This window comes from Nelumbo lutea, chromosome 2 (assembly GCF_056320005.1).
Source record: "Nelumbo lutea isolate HS-2025 chromosome 2, American lotus-T2T, whole genome shotgun sequence".
Classification (NCBI taxonomy): Eukaryota; Viridiplantae; Streptophyta; class Magnoliopsida; order Proteales; family Nelumbonaceae; genus Nelumbo; species Nelumbo lutea.
In genome coordinates this window covers 111,926,639-111,943,474 of record NC_142685.1, presented here as the reverse complement: position 1 = coordinate 111,943,474, position 16,836 = coordinate 111,926,639, and the positions used below count along the sequence as shown (strand labels likewise).

General features: G+C 35.7%; 1 protein-coding gene across 2 annotated transcripts in view; it reads right to left on the bottom strand.

Annotated features, from left to right (window-relative positions):
• Positions 1-9,937, bottom strand: part of LOC148872830 (kinesin-like protein KIN-7K, chloroplastic) — a 75,380-nt gene extending 65,443 nt beyond the window's left edge. The window contains exons 1-7 of one of the 2 annotated variants that reach the window (XM_088971204.1): positions 9,542-9,937; positions 9,100-9,426; positions 8,913-9,010; positions 5,685-5,774; positions 5,471-5,523; positions 3,916-3,981; positions 3,764-3,817 (exon numbers count right to left, since the gene is read on the bottom strand). In XM_088971204.1, coding sequence (XP_088827330.1) covers positions 3,764-3,817; positions 3,916-3,981; positions 5,471-5,523; positions 5,685-5,774; positions 8,913-9,010; positions 9,100-9,347 — 609 coding nt within the window. In that variant the 5' untranslated portion in view covers positions 9,348-9,426; positions 9,542-9,937. The remainder of the gene's footprint in view (positions 1-3,763; positions 3,818-3,915; positions 3,982-5,470; positions 5,524-5,684; positions 5,775-8,912; positions 9,011-9,099; positions 9,427-9,541) is intronic. The other variant, XM_088971203.1, reaches the window with a different exon arrangement.
• Between the last annotated feature and the right edge of the window lie 6,899 nt (positions 9,938-16,836).

Genomic DNA, 16,836 nt, shown 5'->3' with positions numbered 1-16,836 from the left:
CTCTCAAAAAGGGTACTGGTGCTTTGATTCCATTAGTCATAACTCTTTTGTCTCTATGGATTGTCTTTTTTGAGTCTAAACCGTTCTTCCCCGCTTCTCCTCAAGAGGAGAGTAGTGTGGAAGAGGAGAAGCAAGTTCAGGTCCACCAAGTCTCTCTTCCTTCTATTCCGGACCTTGCCCCCTTTCATGTCTTCCAACGTACACGCCGTAGAGATCAGCAATGTGACAGAGATGTGGAGCTACCAAACATTGAGCAACCGACATCGTCAGACTCTCAGGAGGCAAGTCCAATCCCTATTGCACCTATTGATACCCTTGCACCTATTGTGGATGACCTATTGCTCAAAGAAAGGGAGTCCGGTCATGCACGACCAAACACACCATTACCCAGTATTTATCCTATGATCACATTTCCCCCTCATACCGAGCCTTCCTATCTACAGTTGATTGCATCCTTGTACCCAGAAATGCTGTAGAGGCCTTAAAATACCCTGAATGGACAGATGCTATAAAGGAGGAGATTAATGCCCTCCATAAAAATCAAACTTGGGAATTGGTGAATCTTCCAAGGGGGAAAGACCCCGTGGGGTGTAAGTGGATGCTTACAGTTAAACACAGAGCGGACGGGACAATTGAAAGGTACAAAGCAAGATTAATAGCCAAGGGTTACACTCAAGTGTATAGGGTTGACTATGATGAGACATTTGCTCAAGTAGCTAAGATGAACTCAATTCGAGTTCTTCTATCATTAGCTGCTAACCTTGACTAGGAATTGCATCAACTGGACAAAAAGAATGCCTTTTTAAATGGTGACCAAGAGGAGGAGGTGTACATGGTTAAACCCCCTGGGTTCTATGCCAAGGGAAGTGAAAATAAGGTGTGCAAGCTGAGAAAGTTTCATATGGCAGTTCAGCAAGTAGGGTTCAAGCAATGTCAATTTGATCACATTCTTTGTGAAGAGATATCGAGAACAGGTTGTTGTATTGATTGTGTATGTGATGATATCATAATTACAGAAAATTGGAGTTCATAAATACACAAGTTGAAACAATTCCTTGCATCTAAATTTGAAATAAAAGATCTAGGTCCTCTAAAGTATTTTCTTGGAATTGAAGTTGCCCGCTCAAAAAAGGGCATCTTCATTTCTCAAAGGAAGTACACCCTTGATCTGTTACAAGACACAGGCAAGTTAGGCACAAGGCCAGTAGATACTCTTATGGATGTTGATCATAAATTGGGTGACTGTGACGGTGAACCTCTGAAAGATGTGAAGCAGTTCCAAAGGTTAGTGGGAAAGTTGATTTATTTGTCCATGACTCGTCCAGACATTGCCTTCAGTTGGAGTCCTAAGCCAACTCATGCACTCTCCTAAGAAACCACACATGGAGGCAGTAGAGAGAGATACTTAGATACTTAAAAAAGTATCCGGTACAAGTCTACTATTCAGTAAACATAATTACCTAAAGGTGGAAATCTTTACAAATGTTGATTGGGCAGGTGTTGTGGATGATAGAAAGTCTAGTAGTCCACAAGTGGGTATTGCACATTTGTGGGAGGAAATCTAGTGACCTGGAAAAGCAAGAAACAAAGTGTGGTAGAAAGGTCAAGTGACGAAGCGGAATATAGAGATATGGCACATGGGGTGGCTGAAGTTCTTTGGCTAAAGAACCTTCTGGGAGAGCTTGGAGTTGTTGTTCATAATCCTATTTCTCTTTACTATGACAACAAGGCAGCCATAAACATCGTCAACAATCCTGCCCTACATGAGAGGACCAAGCACATTGAAGTGGACAAACACTTCATAAGGGAAAAATAGGAAAAATGTGAAATTTGCATAACTTATGTCAACTCCAATGAACAACTTGCTGATATCCTCACAAAAGGACTTTCATACTCGCGGCACAATGAGTTATGTGACAAGCTGGGCATGATAGACATATTCAGCCCAACTTGAGGGGGAGTGTTGTGAGAGTTGTTTATTTTGTTATTTTACAGATGTTGGTAGCATGTTGTCAGCCAGTGTCTTTTATTTTCTTCTTATTTGTTTGTTAGTAGGGCGTGGCCAGGGGCGTAATTGTATTTTTCCTTTATTCTTTATATTGAGTTAATATAAATGATAAGCTGGGCACTAGCCAGCTACAGTTTTTTGATTCCCAATCGAATCTCTCTCTCCCTTCTCTTCTCCTCTCCTCTCTCTTCTCTTCTTTCTCGCTTCTCTCTATCCAGGAAAAATTACAGAGATACTGAGGAATTGTGGTTTTGGGGAAAGGTGGTGCAATTGAGTGAAGGGTTGTGTTAGTTCTTGTCAGTTTGCAATGTTGATCAATGGTGTGGTTAAGGACTTCTTTCCAATTTGTAGAGGCCCAAGGCAAGGTGACCCTCTATCACCCTCTGTTCACCCTTGTAGCTGATATTTTTAGCAGATTAATCACAAAGGCTGATAAGGAAGAGGTAATAAAGGGTTGGAGGATGGGTAGGAATAGAGTTCTGGTAACCTATCTCTAGTTTGTTGATGCCATTATAATTTTTTGTGAAGTGGGTGATTTGAGAAAGGTGAGGAACCTAAAAAGTTTGATAAAACACTTTGAGAGTATATCCAATTTGAAGATAAACCTGGACAAGAGTTGTGTGGTGGATATTAACATGGATGATAGAGCTATTGAATCTGTGGAAGAGTGCTTAGATTGTCCTAGGTTTTCCTGGCTTATGTCCTACCTAGGCCTTCCTCTAGGTGCTAATTGCTAACCCAAATGAAAGTTGTTTTTGGACTCCAATTTTGGAAAATTTTGGAAAAAGGCTGGCAACTTGGAAAAAGAATTATATCTCTCTATGGTATTAGAAATTAATATATGATAGGTGCCCATCATTTAGAAGACCATTATTGGACAGAAAATTTGAGAAATACATGTTGCAGTTTAGTAAATTGGAGGCTACAAATATATCTCCTTCTACATCAGATGCAAGATGGAAAAAGTGTGTAAGTAGGTTTTCAGTCAAATCCTCTTATGATGGATTGTCAAAAATCAGCTTATCTATTCTCAGGTTAAGGTGATTTGAGGGATCCCATCACTCCAAGGGGGGAAATATTTGCATGGTTGCTCTCTCCACAGAGAATTCCTACAATTGATCATTTGAAGCTCAGCTTTTTTTTTTTTAATATTATTTGGATCAGCATTTGAATCTTAGATGTTCCATGATGACTATCCTTATTGGTTCATGTGCAATAGGAGTGAAGAAAATGTGAGATACCACTTTATTCATTGCAGCATAGATATTATTTGGGAATTCTTCTTCTCGTTGTTTCAGAAATTCATTTCTCAGTCTGGAAGAACCTCATGAGATTTTTGTGCTATGGCCATCTATCAGTAGAGTAAAAAGAAAGGCAAAGACTTGCTAGAGTGTTGTTCTGTTTTCCTTTTGCTGTGGTACTGGGAAGGAGAGAACTAGAATTTTTTTGAAGACAAGAACAATATTTTCAGATGTTTTCTCCATTATGTTTGATTGTCTGATTCTTAGAGTTTGAATAGTTTCTACATGTTTCTTGTTTTCTTTTGTTTTTGGAGCTATTATATTCAATGTTAACTCAAAACTTGATGTTTCTATCAGAATTTTCTTTTTATTTATTACCAAAACAAGAAACTACAATACTACAATTGGTCAAAAAACAAAAACAACTACAAAGAAGAAATCCCCAAATGATTATTCACAATCATGTAAATCATAGTGCTAAGAAAATAAATTGATTAAAAGGAAAATAGCTTACCTCATTGTAAATCTCCAAATACGAGACACGAAGAAGAAATTCCCTATTTGGAGTCTAGGAAATAGATGAGTGTCAGATTAACCAGAATTTTTAATATACCAGATGGTTGTACCAACAATATAGATTTTGAATTAGTACCCAATTTATGATACCTCTTGAATGATACTAAATGCATCCTTCACAGCCAATGGTATGATTCCAGGAGACCTTTGATCACCCTGTCATTTGTGTGTTAATATTAAAAATGTGTAGGAGAAAACAAATAAAAATATGTTGGTAATGAACAAATCAAAACCATATGCTTGGCTATTATAAAGTCTCAATGTAAAAAGAAACAAATTTCGTCACTAATATAAAAATGTGATAAACACAGTCTCAGATCCAGCACCGGCGCCCTTTTTTTGATGAATGACCGTAAATTTTATTAAATAGAAATGGAAAAGGTACAAACACCCTAAGAGGAGGCACAAGGTGTTGCCTCCCTCATATTGTATTCACAACAGATTGGTCCCTAAATATTGTATTGCCTCCCCTAAACAACACTTAAGGGCTGGTCCAAACATCCACCATGAAGTCTTCTTTGTTAGAATTAGCACTAAAAGGCATTATGATGCAGGGCATAGGATAGAGAAAAGAGATGTGGAAAACATGTCCGGGGACCACTTAGTGGATCTGATTGGATAGATCATATATGTAAAGACATTGCCAGTTAGTACTTTGTTCACAACACTGACTGATCCTCACAAATATTTTGTGAATTGACTATTATTGAGGTTTGAGTCATTGACTAGAGATTTTACTTTCTGTCAACTTAGGAGATCTTTAGAAGACGATCAACACAACTTTAACTCAACCATAACCACAACCATATGGAATTTTCTATGAACCACTTACTATTACACTGTCCAGTTTCCTCTCAGACCTGGGCAGGTGGTATTCAGCTGAAAGGATGCTTCCTGGAGTTGATTGAACTGTTTCTTAGAAGCTGGGTGCTTGGGGAACTAAGCAGGCAAGGGAAGATTGTTTGGGGAATGCTTCCATTTGCTGTCTTTTGGCGCATTTGGACGGAAAGAAATGCACATATTTTGAGAACAAGGCTTCAGTGGTGGAGTTGATTATTGGAGGGATTAACAGGTTGCTGTTTTTTGATAAAAATAAGCCATTCGCAGGTTGAAATACATTGTATAGGCTGCTGTTAGTCCCAATGCACAGGATCTCACTGTACATGGGTGATACTGTAAATTTCTGATACTTCTAATGAAATACTTTACTTTCTCAAAAACCAAAAGAGTCCTGTCAATCACCTAATAGGATCTATCCAATTTCACAAAAACATTTCTATTAGAGTCTAAATAAGAGGGAGGTGAAGAGGCACAAACTAGGGGTACAGGGAGAAGACAAAAGAGGAATGAAATCTGTTGTGTGATCATCTGTGGATTTTGGGGATGCTGGCTGGGAGTTGTGGTGCTGTTGCTGGCTGGGAATTGTGGTGCTGTTGCAGTCATCCCATGATTTGGCAGCACATGAACATGCATTTGTGTTTACACGTCATCAACATTTTAGCATAACCACCCATCCCTACTAGTTTGGGTTAACTATATATTGATACATCCAAGCATGCCTTTAGAGCAAGTGAAGAATTGTTTACCAAAAAAAAAATGAATGAATAATTCAGAGAGAGAGGGAGGGGGACAGAATTTGTCTCACATGCATTGTATGAGTCTTGCCACTGCTGGTCACACCATATGCAAAAATTGTGCCTGTGATAAAAAACAATAGTAAAGGACATTTAACATTGAAAATAAAGAGCATACTGACATAGTACAACAAAATGATTTTAACAAACAAGTGAGAGCAATATGACTTGTAAACAAAATTTATTACCAAATCTCTGCAAACAAAAAGTTTTAAGCATATTTACCATTGATGCCCTCCATGGCACCGCTAACAACATGTTGTGCTGCCACATCATAAATATGCCTAGTTGTGGTTGTAGGGCCAAATACTCTATCTAAAAGCATGAAGTCAAATAAGAAAATTAGATACCAAGTATAAATTCCAAATGATTATTAGCTTTTACAAATTCAAATTTGCAAGTATGCAGCATATTAATTCAGGAAGAAAAATTGAAAGAACTCCAATAAGCATCATTACAGATCACTAGAGACTAGAGAACAATTACCCCAACTGATACAGCCTAAGCATCACAACAGATCATCAAACGGCAAGGTCATCCAATCACAGTAAAAAAATTACATAGATCATCAGAAAACAATAATCCCAACCAATCACAGCCCAACCATCACTACACATCATCATAGAATAATGCCAACCAATCACAATGAAAATTTTACACAAATTATTAGACAGAAATACTGCAAACTGAAAACAGTAAAAGTGTAACCCATCATTACAAATTCAGAGAATAATAACAACCAATTGGTCACAGTAAAAGACCACTACAGATCAAAGAATCAAGCAAATAATCAATAGACCTACACCCATGCAAACTGAAGACGTACAACCATGCCAACCTAAGAAACGTACACAATGCTGAAAGGTTAGAAGAGAATGGGATTAAGGGGAAATGAAAGGAGAAGAAGATCTGTGCTGCCAATATAGCCCGATTGTTGTTCCTAGACCAGACGACCACTACTTTAGAGTCCCCTTCAACAACAATGTCAATAGCATTCATCATATTTACCAACTTCAAGACTTTAAGAACTGCTAAGTGCTAGTACCTCTGCTCTTGTTGAATCCCTTCTTCCAATAAGGCCTGAAAATACTGCTAAACCAGGCCATTCTAATTTCTAATACACCTCCCACACCTGAGGGGCCGGGATTACCAAGGTTACTTCCACTGTTGTTTTCCTGATTTAAGTGCTAATTGGAAAGTTCAGTAGAAAAGAAAAAAAACAATAATCTGATTTGATAACAGTGAGAAAGAAGAGAGAAAGAGAGAGATCAGTGAGGAGAAGAAGAGAAAGAAAAGAAGAGATGGGGAGAAGCCAATAATGATCTGGGCACCCCACCCATTATCTTATATACTCATAAAAAATATTGATTACAAAGACTAAAATGCCCTTAATGGGGCGGCTAGTGTTCATAACATAAAAACAGCTCCAAAAAAACAACATAAACTAATGGGCTTTGGGCCCAATTACACTACCTAATGATTATAAACAACAAAATCATAAGAAACTGATGAATTTCAACAAGTTCCAATAAACAATGGATCATAAGTTAAGTGCAAATTGGGAAAATACAAATACTAAAGTTCCTTATTGGACAGTTTAAATGGTTGGAGCACTGCTACATAGAGGGATCTAAGTAAAGAATTGTAATTTTGGAGAGTCAACACAACAGGTAATTTGGTAAATCCACATGATTTTGTTATGTAGAACTGTCATCAAGAATCCATTGAGTATCAAACTATGATGAATGTCTGAGATGGACACATCATCCATGTAGGAAAGATAATGTAACACTGATATTGATTAAACAACAATTTTAAATATTATATGAATATTGGCTTGGAGAATAAGTAAATTGTGAAAAAAAAAACTATTATATTATAGAAAATCAGGTTCATTTGTAAGAATAATATGCTTAAGAGGGGAAGAACTCCTAGTGGTGCTTCAAGGTTTATGGCTAGCAAGCAATTTGGGTTTTAGAGTCATTCGTACAAAAGGCAAGAACTCCTAGCCAGATTTTTGCACTTGATCACTGACTGGATTCTTTTGCATCAAGAATTCAAAGATATGAGAAAGGAAGATCTTGAGGGGAATCTTTGGGTGTCTTTTTCATAGAAGGCCTTTAACAGTACCTACAACAAGAAGTGATCTGTTGCAAGTTGATGGGGCTAGAAGGGGCAGGGGTAGACCAAAAAGGGCATGGGTCAAAGTAGTGAGAGATTATTTTAGTGCTAATAATTTAACAATGGATAAGAAATTAAATAAAACAGAATGGCGAAATAGGATTCATGTAGCCAATCCTATATGGTTGGGATAAGGCTCGGATGATGACTGGTTTAAATTTTAAAAGACTTTTTCTGTTGTATGCTCCTTATTTGTGTTTAATATAATTCTCTTTTGTTATCCAAAAAAAAAGATCAGTGGATGGTTAAAGGCAGAACATGAAGATACATAGCACCAGATTAGAGAAACAAGATATCGGGATAGGAGCAGTTTTTAATTCAATCTCTTGGAACTACTAACTCTCTAGCTCAACAAAGAGTAAGCAAACAGCATGAGAGCAGAAAGGTGGTGACTCTTTTTGTATTTTAAAGGAATATATGGCTTTTATAGCCTTGTGTACTTATTTTTCTAACATTAGTGAAACATTGCCAGTTGCCGATCAAAAAAATAAAATAAAATAAGTGGCTTGACTGATTTTCTGACAGCAACTAACCACCTAAACCCCCCTAATACCATCAGCAGCCTGACTAAGCAAGTAAAACACCTAGTGATGCCTTAAATACATTATCCTTTTTTTTGGTAAAAAAAAATATATATATTATCTTTGGTAACAAGGTTGTTCAACATAGTACTGGTGAATTAGCTTGCCTGCAGTAATAACTCCATCCAGAAAATGGTCTTATGAATATCTAAGTCTTCCATATACGTTAGGCAACAAACAAGCACAGATGATCTTAAATTGAACAAATAAGGTAACATTGTCAAGCAGCTACACCGAAATTGGATAGTAGATCCAAAATATGTGGCGCGTCTACTGCAAGTAGGTGCATGCCTTGGAGAGCTAAAAGGATAACAAAAGAAATTCATATTGGAAACTAATAATTGGATTAATCTTATCCTACGAAGCAATTGTAGTTCTGAATTTTCCTTTTCCTTCCAGTTAGGAGCCTCCTAGAAGTTTCTGAGGATGAATGGGCTTTTGGTGTCCCATCAAGAGGCTTCAGAATTTTACTATTGCGTGGTATTGGAAAAGTTCAATCTTTATTTTTGATTGTCAATCCCTGTTATTTTTTCTCCTTTTCTATTTTCTTCGTATTATGTGTTCAAACTCCAAAAAAGTAAAAAAAAAATGTAATATTGACTACGAAACTTTAATTTTGAAGACTAAGAACGGAGCACCTATAATTCATACTCTTTTCAAAATTACCAAATTACAATTGGAGATAATGTACCATATGCATATGCGATTGAAGGATTGTGTTCATTCCGCACAATAGTTTCTCCATCAGCATACCATGCAACCTCCTCTCCTTGACGAATCTCCCTCGGGCTACAGCAAGCGTAAGTGGAGCAGAATTGAGCCGAAACTACTAAAATTTTATCAATGAACAAACGCACAGGCACAAAAGTGAAACTCACTTGAGAGGACGAAACCGGACCGTGACTGTAACATTCTCTTTGGATCTCTCAACATCCAGTGGCACACTCTCGGAGTAGAAATACTGCCGTTTACTTCGAGACGTTGAGGAAGCAGGAGAACTCTGACCTTCAAGCGAGGTCTCGAGAAACTGTCTGGAAGAAGAAGTAGTAGAAGAAGAAGGAGAATTGACAGCTTTATTTACACTCAAAGTCGATTTCTTGGATTTAGAGCCTTGCCTCGACGCCATGCAGCTCGAATTTTGCTCTGCACTAAAACCTGACGAATGCAAACTCCGTTCTACCTAATCAAAGAAGAATCATCATCACCTGCCATTGGAAAGCATGTTTTTGGTGAAATTCAGAGGTGCAGACGTCATTAAAGATCAAAAAAATGCAGGAAAAAAAAGAACAGCCAATTAAACACAAGACGTTGGCAGATTACCTCGGATAAATCAGTATGGCATTCTCGAGAAAACCGATAATTTTGACAAGAAATTGATCATTATAAAGAGAGAGAGAGAGAGAGCGAATAACATCATAGTCAGTCAGTCAGTCAATCCAGCTTTTAGGGTTTTTAGTCTTTTCTTGCTTGCCTTGGAAGCGATGCCCCTCCATGAAAAGCAAACCCCATTTTCAATCCACTTCACATTCTCTGAGAGAGAGAGGAGAGAGATTAACAAGAAATCAGTCTGAAACGCTTATATTTTCTTTTTTTTTTTCTTTTTCTCTTTTTTTTTAAATTCATTTTATAGTGAGAGCAGACGACGTAGGTAGAGTAGACTGTAGACTAGTGGAGAACACGGTCACATGAGTTGCGTGCAGCTAGAAGCAGAAGAGTGAAACGAGTGGCTCGGGCCTTTAGGTGGAACGATGGGATGGAGACACTGTAGACTACCGGCTACCGACTGCAGAGGTTTTGTGGTTAAGTGGCGATTTTCTGTCTTCTTCTTGTTGCCTTTGTTCGATAGAATAGAAGAAGGAGCAGCTAAGCAAGCAATTCAGGTAGGGTGTCCTTAACAAACCGAAAAACACAAAAATCGAACCGAATCGAGAAAATCGAATCGTAAAATGCTATTAATCGAATTGATTGGTTCGATTTCGGATTGAAAATTTTGAAAAAGCGAAGGATTGGTTCGACTTTCGGTTAAGCTAAAAAAACCGAGGTTAACGAATATGTATATTTTATATATATTATTAATATATATCACATGTTTTTTTATATATTATATATAAATATATATTCGTTATATATATATAAGTATATATTTATATTATATTTATAATAATCTATTTATAAATATATTATATATTTTTAAAAATTTGAATAATCGAAGAATTGAATCGGTCGAAAACTAAAACCAACAAATCGATTAACCAGTGGTACCGATTTGGTTTTGATTCGGAAAAATGGAAAAACTGGTACCATTAATTTAGTTTGCAAAAAGTGCTCGTAGTTCGATTAACTGAACCGTAAACACCCTTAACTTCAGGCAGTCTATCTTCAATTTTTAGGTAGGCCTTTTTTTCCAGCTTTCCTCTTTTTTTCGAAAATAATAAAATGATTTGGACCCCAAACCCAAAAGGCCCAAAACTTGCCACTTGTAAAGGGATCAGCTTGAAACCTATGGGTCCCACATATATTTAAATTGGGCTGGGTCAAACCGGATTGGGTTGGGTTGGATCAATCCTAACCCAATCCAACTGGGTTGGGCCGACGTAAATTCAGTGTTAGCATTTGTATATATAAAATTATATAATTATCAAAAAAATTGCCCTTAAACTTAAAATTATTAACAAAAACATTAATATATGCGTATTCTTATTAACAAAAACATTAATATATGCATATTTGTATTTAACTTTTATAACCAAAACCCATACATACAGTAAATACTTACCTCTGATCTTCATAAAAATTCTTTTACTATATATAAATATATATATATATATACATATATATATATTAGGTCATGATGATCATTGCAACCAAATGGTGTGATTTTGATGTTTTAATATAAACAAAATGAGCCATGGACAAGGATTTGACCAACGAAGGGTATCCACAAAGGGTAGACTAAGGGTTCTTTTCAAGCCCCCAGCCCACATATCCTGTGATGTTACTTCCTTTATTTCTTTCCTCTTTCCTTTCATTAGATTCTAATGAAGTGAATTCTTTATCTTAACGACCATATTAGATATAATCAGTTTTATGTAAACCCCTGTATCATAATTCATCAATCACCTAACTTAACTACTATATTATGAAATTTCCATTGAAAACATTGATTTTGCTTAATTAAGCATTTAATTGTTTTCAACAACCACCACGGCATTATTGTTGAGTGCTCCAATCAGTTTCTGGTCCAGAACAAGAAATATCACTTTCAGAAAACAATGTTTTCCCTGTTTAACGATCAGATTGACAATAAATTCAGGAAAAGTGCTTTTGTCATGGGAGTTTTAAGAATGCTACCTCCACTAACTCCATTCCATTTTCAATAGTCAGATGTTGACAATGAATCTCAAATATTGGCAGATTTGAAACAGATGAGTGATGCTGATTTTTGTTGCTATCAAAAGGACAATTCCAAAATTTGTTTTTGCTTTTTCATTTTTTCAATTAATGTGCCATATATATGAGTATTTGATTTGAAGAATTTACATTACATTGGATTCATTCAAATTTTAACAATTCCCTAACCCTGACACATAAAGTCCAATTTGCACCCCTAACCACATAATATCTTTAAAAGAAAACCATCAAGGCTGTGTTTGGAAAGATGCAAATGGAGTATAAATCCTGCTTCACGGTAAATTTGCATTCTGGTTCAGCTTTGATTGTGTTTGGCAACAATGTATTTATACATTGACAAATAACAGAAAACATGTTTTTCAATGCATATTTACATCAATAATAAGATGTAAAATATATTAATAAAAAAGAAGTAAATTTGTATTCAAGTGGGCTTTTGATAAAAAAAAGACATTTTATTAGAATTTGTATTTGCATTCGTTATAGCTAAAAATATGTTTGTTAATAAGATAAATTTGTCGATCTCAACTTTACAATTTTATATGAACTGTTTTGCATTCTACATATTTACATTCACACTTATTTACATTATTTTCAAACAGAGCCTAAAGGGTGACTCTAGCGATGCAAAAGTTTTAATTGAAACCTCTTATGTTATATATGTCCATTTGGATGTGGCTTTCAAAGAACATCTTATGAAATCATAAAAAGATTTTTCTTGATATTTATGGCTTTCATAAGCCTAGCGACAACCTGACCAAATAGAATGGAAGCTCGAAACCGAAAATTGAAAAAAGTTTTAATTGAAATCTCTTGTGTCCTTTTGGGGGCTTAAGATTCTATTGAGTTGTGGCTTTCAAAAAAAAGCATTTTATCAAACCACAAAAGATTTTTCTTCATTTTTATGGCTTTCATATCCGACCCCCACCCCACAAAATTCTGAAGTTGGTGATTGCATTGACAATTTTGCATAAATGGGTATGAACACAAACACAAATTTTGCTCGCTTATGCTAAGAACTGTTTTTTTAAATAGAGTTTATTATGCTAAAAATTGACGTGGCTAATATTTTTCAACATAAGAGAAGATCATAAGCGCTAAGATGCAGACACCTTAATGATAACCAACCCGACATCCCATTCAGTTATTAAAGAGCTCACAACCTACTAAATGATTTAATTCACTAAAAGACAGCCCCAAATCATTAAATTTATCCAATTCAAGTGTTTGTTTCGAGCTCGATTTGAGCTAGAAATTTGAGCTCGAATTTGGCTTTAGTCAAAAGCTTATAAGTTTGAATTTGGCTTGGTTCGAGCTTGATTGTAAGCCAAACATTTGATAAAAATAAAAAATGTACATATAAAAATTTATTTTTTATTTGACATATAAAATAAGAAATAAAAATTAGTTGTTATTATATATAATATTTTTATCTTTTTTATTTTTTATTGTCTCAATTAAGCTCGCAAGCCTTATGAGGAGTTTTATTGGGCTCGAGCTTAGCTCGATTAACAAACAAGCCTATATAATAAGCTCAAACTCAGCTCGAAGCTCGATTTAAACTGCATCGAGCTGAGCTTGAATAATTCATGAAAAGCTCGGCTTATGACCACTGGCCACCCCTACCTCTTAGTCATATTAGAATCCTTTCTATACATTTCCAAGTATTTATTTAAAAACTATGTAATATAGATTCCAAGGGCCTATCCGATTGCTAATAAGTTGATGTGGAAGTTGATTAAATTTTTCATGCCCTTTTTGCAAGAAAATGTAAGGCCCACTAAAAGTGATTTTTTCCTCCAATAAAATTTTGGTCCACTTTTCTAGGCAAGTTTTAAGTGGATAAATCACGTATCCATAGAGGAGGAAGATTGGCCAAATTATTGTGGAACTAAAATGCCCCAACTAGCATACAAAAGTTAAAGACTCTTCCAGGAAATTGTTGCATATACTAGTTAACATTAGGGGTGGATTCGAGTCGAGCCGAGCCAACTAGCACCAGGCTCGAGCTTAGCTCAAGACTATTCTACAAGGTTCGAGCCAGAACCTTGAGCTTGAGCTTGGCTCAATTCAAAAGTTCATAAGCTTGAGCTCGATTTTGAGAAAATAATATTTTATAAAAATAAAAATTATATAAAAATAAATAAATTTAAAAAATTAAGAATTATAATATTTTTATATTTATAAATTCTTTTGAAAATCTTAATATCTTTATTTCTTAAAACATTATACACACATACATATTTATAACCACCCCTAACTAGGGCAGCTCGGGGTGGAGCCCCAACAAGGGTTGGTCATATTGCCATCCCTATAAAAAAAGGCAAGCACTATAAACCAACTTCCAATAACTAGTATCATATTTGGATTACCAAAGAAAGTGACATCATATTTCTAGAACTCCATCTGATTAACAAATATGGTAGCAATCCAAATCTCTTTTTCAAATAGTAATTAAGCCCAACCTTGGAGAACCTATGGAGGATTGGAGGCACCTTAGAGATACATTAAGAAGGATTCTTCTTGTTATTCTAATTCAACATAGGTGTTAGAGCAACTATTAGGGTGGCCAATCCATTCAACGCCAAGTTGGTTGTAAGGCATGCCTCCTATTGGGGTATGGGTTTAACTTGTGAAAGACAAGTTATCTACATTGTGTGACAATGGGCCCTGTGTGCACCTTGTCACTAACCGACCTAGTCTAGCATATAGCACCTATCCCTATGGGGGTTAAAACCACATTATCAACACAAAAAATACAAGGGAGAATGACAGTTCAGCCTAGGGTCAGAATTTTTAGGCCCAAAGTACAGTTGGGTGAGTGTCAGTTTGGAATTAATGTCAATTTATAGATAGACATTGGTGTATAAAATAGGGAATTCAGAAACCTGCATTGGCCCTGTCCATACTTTTCCGAAAATAAAATGGTGAAGATATTAGCAATTGCAAGGATTGAGACTGATGTTCTCATTGCAGTTCTAACAATTGAAAATTTAAGGAAATGTGTAAATAGTTATTAGATGGATGAGAACAATTAAGAGGGTCCTTAATTGCCATGACATAATTTATGAGAATGATCTTTGTTTAGCTAATAGGGTTGGGAAACTGATTCACTTGGTTTGGAAGGGTGGTTTTGAGTTTTCTGCATCCCTATCTCTTTTGTACTTTTTCTTGTCTCTTTCAATTTTGAAGTATTTTTTATACAACAAAATTGAAGATGATACAAAGAAAGAAATAAAACAAAAAAAAGGAATCAATTGAGTTAGATTCACTTCATAAAACAATACATTCATCTATTAAAAATAAAGCCAGTCAAGAATTATTAATACATCCGAAAATAAATAAATGAATAAATTTTTAGAAACCCAATATTTTAATAACCCAAGAAAAGAAGATTCCTAGATATATAATTTAAAGATTATGATTTAGTTTTTTCTGCATTGGTGGTGGGTGATGCATAGAAGAAACGGTTGCAGGTAAAACTAACTAATAAAATAAAGAGGAATAAAAAAAGTATGAGTGACACTTTATTTTCATTTTAAAATAATAATAAAAGTAGGTTTAGTAGAGTCCCACCATGAAAAGGTTCTCTACCAACCACTGGTAGCAATGAGAGGATTCCTTGTGTCTTGGGCGACTGTTTGCCATTTTGTTTTCTTTGCTTGGGTTGGAATCTAAAAGGTGGAAACTTCGCAAAAGGCATTTCTCACTTTTCCTAGCTGTTTTCACGTGCCCTTTTTATTTTATTTAAAAAATATATGGGGCCAAACAATGCTACCCATCCGATCAGGTTCTAGTTTTGGAACGTTTTGTCATTATCAAGAGGAAAAAGAGGTAAATTAATCCTGGTGTGGAGATATTGGTTTGGTTTTCAATGACAAAGACCCAAGTCTAGGTACTATTATAAACAGTGTCCATACCACTCAAATAACATATTTTTGGTTTTAACCAAAAATAATATTGATGGGGCACAACTAATAAATGGCTTGGCTAGCTTGAGATGAGACCCATGTAACAAGAGGAAAAAGGTTGTTTAAAAAAAGATGCATCTGTGGATCAAATTCACAATGCAGCAATAGAATGCATGGTGAATGCCAATCCACTATATGTAGAGTTGGTTTTAAGCAGGAATCGTTGTTGATTCAGACGGTTGGATTGTTCGGATCAGAAATTGTTCAGGTGATTGGTTCTGTTTTATCCCAAACTCAGTATTTGGTTAAAAATTATTGAATTAGTCAACGAACCATTGACTCAAATGATTTGACTATTGAGTCGTTCGACTTGGAGAACGGTTTGCAACAAAGTATCTCAGATCTGAGACTGAGAAATCTCAAATTTGCGTAGATTTGTCTCTCTCACGCAAGACGGTGAGAGAGATCTGAAATGTGTGAGACAGTGAGAGAGAGTGAGATCTGAGACTGAAAAATCTCATATATACTTTCATCGTCAGTTTGCCACCATCGCCATTGCTGTCGTTGCTATTGTTACCGTTGTAAGTCTTCTTCTTCTTCTTCTAAACTCTTTCAGCTGACAGTTTTCTCAAATCTCTCTCATTCAAACCTTATTTTCTCTTGTATGGTATGCATTTTACCCTAATATTTCAATCTAATAGATAAGATGTTCGAACCGTTTGACCCGGATGATTGAACCACTGACCAAAAAATTGGTGGCCATAATGGTTCCATTTCCGGGTCAATTTTTAAAACCTTGGTTTTAAGACATTTATTGTATTCAATAATGTGGGTTTTGCACATTGCGTGTTTAATTCACTAATCGATAAATATCACTAACAATGTTTTTAACCTGATGTTGATTTGGTTGGTTGAACCGTTTGAACCATTACTTAATCAATATTTTAGGTTTGGTTTTAGTAAAATTTGAAAATGGTCAAAATCATTGACTTAGTTAAAAAAAGTTTGACCTGGGTGATTGGACCGTTGACCTATTTGACCCAGTGATGGGTGACAGATTGCTCACTAAATGTATATGCAAACTTAGGGAGACCATAACTTTGCATTCCAATGTTCAATTAAGGTGATCTTTTTTAGGTTACTTTTTGAGATCTATGTGCCCCAAGGCATCTAGCCCCGCTATTGTTTTTGCCCAAAAAAATCCCCTTTTTGGCCCTAATCGTAATTTTTAATATATATATATATATATATATATATTTGCATATTGCTGATGTGGCACGACATGGCCCATTC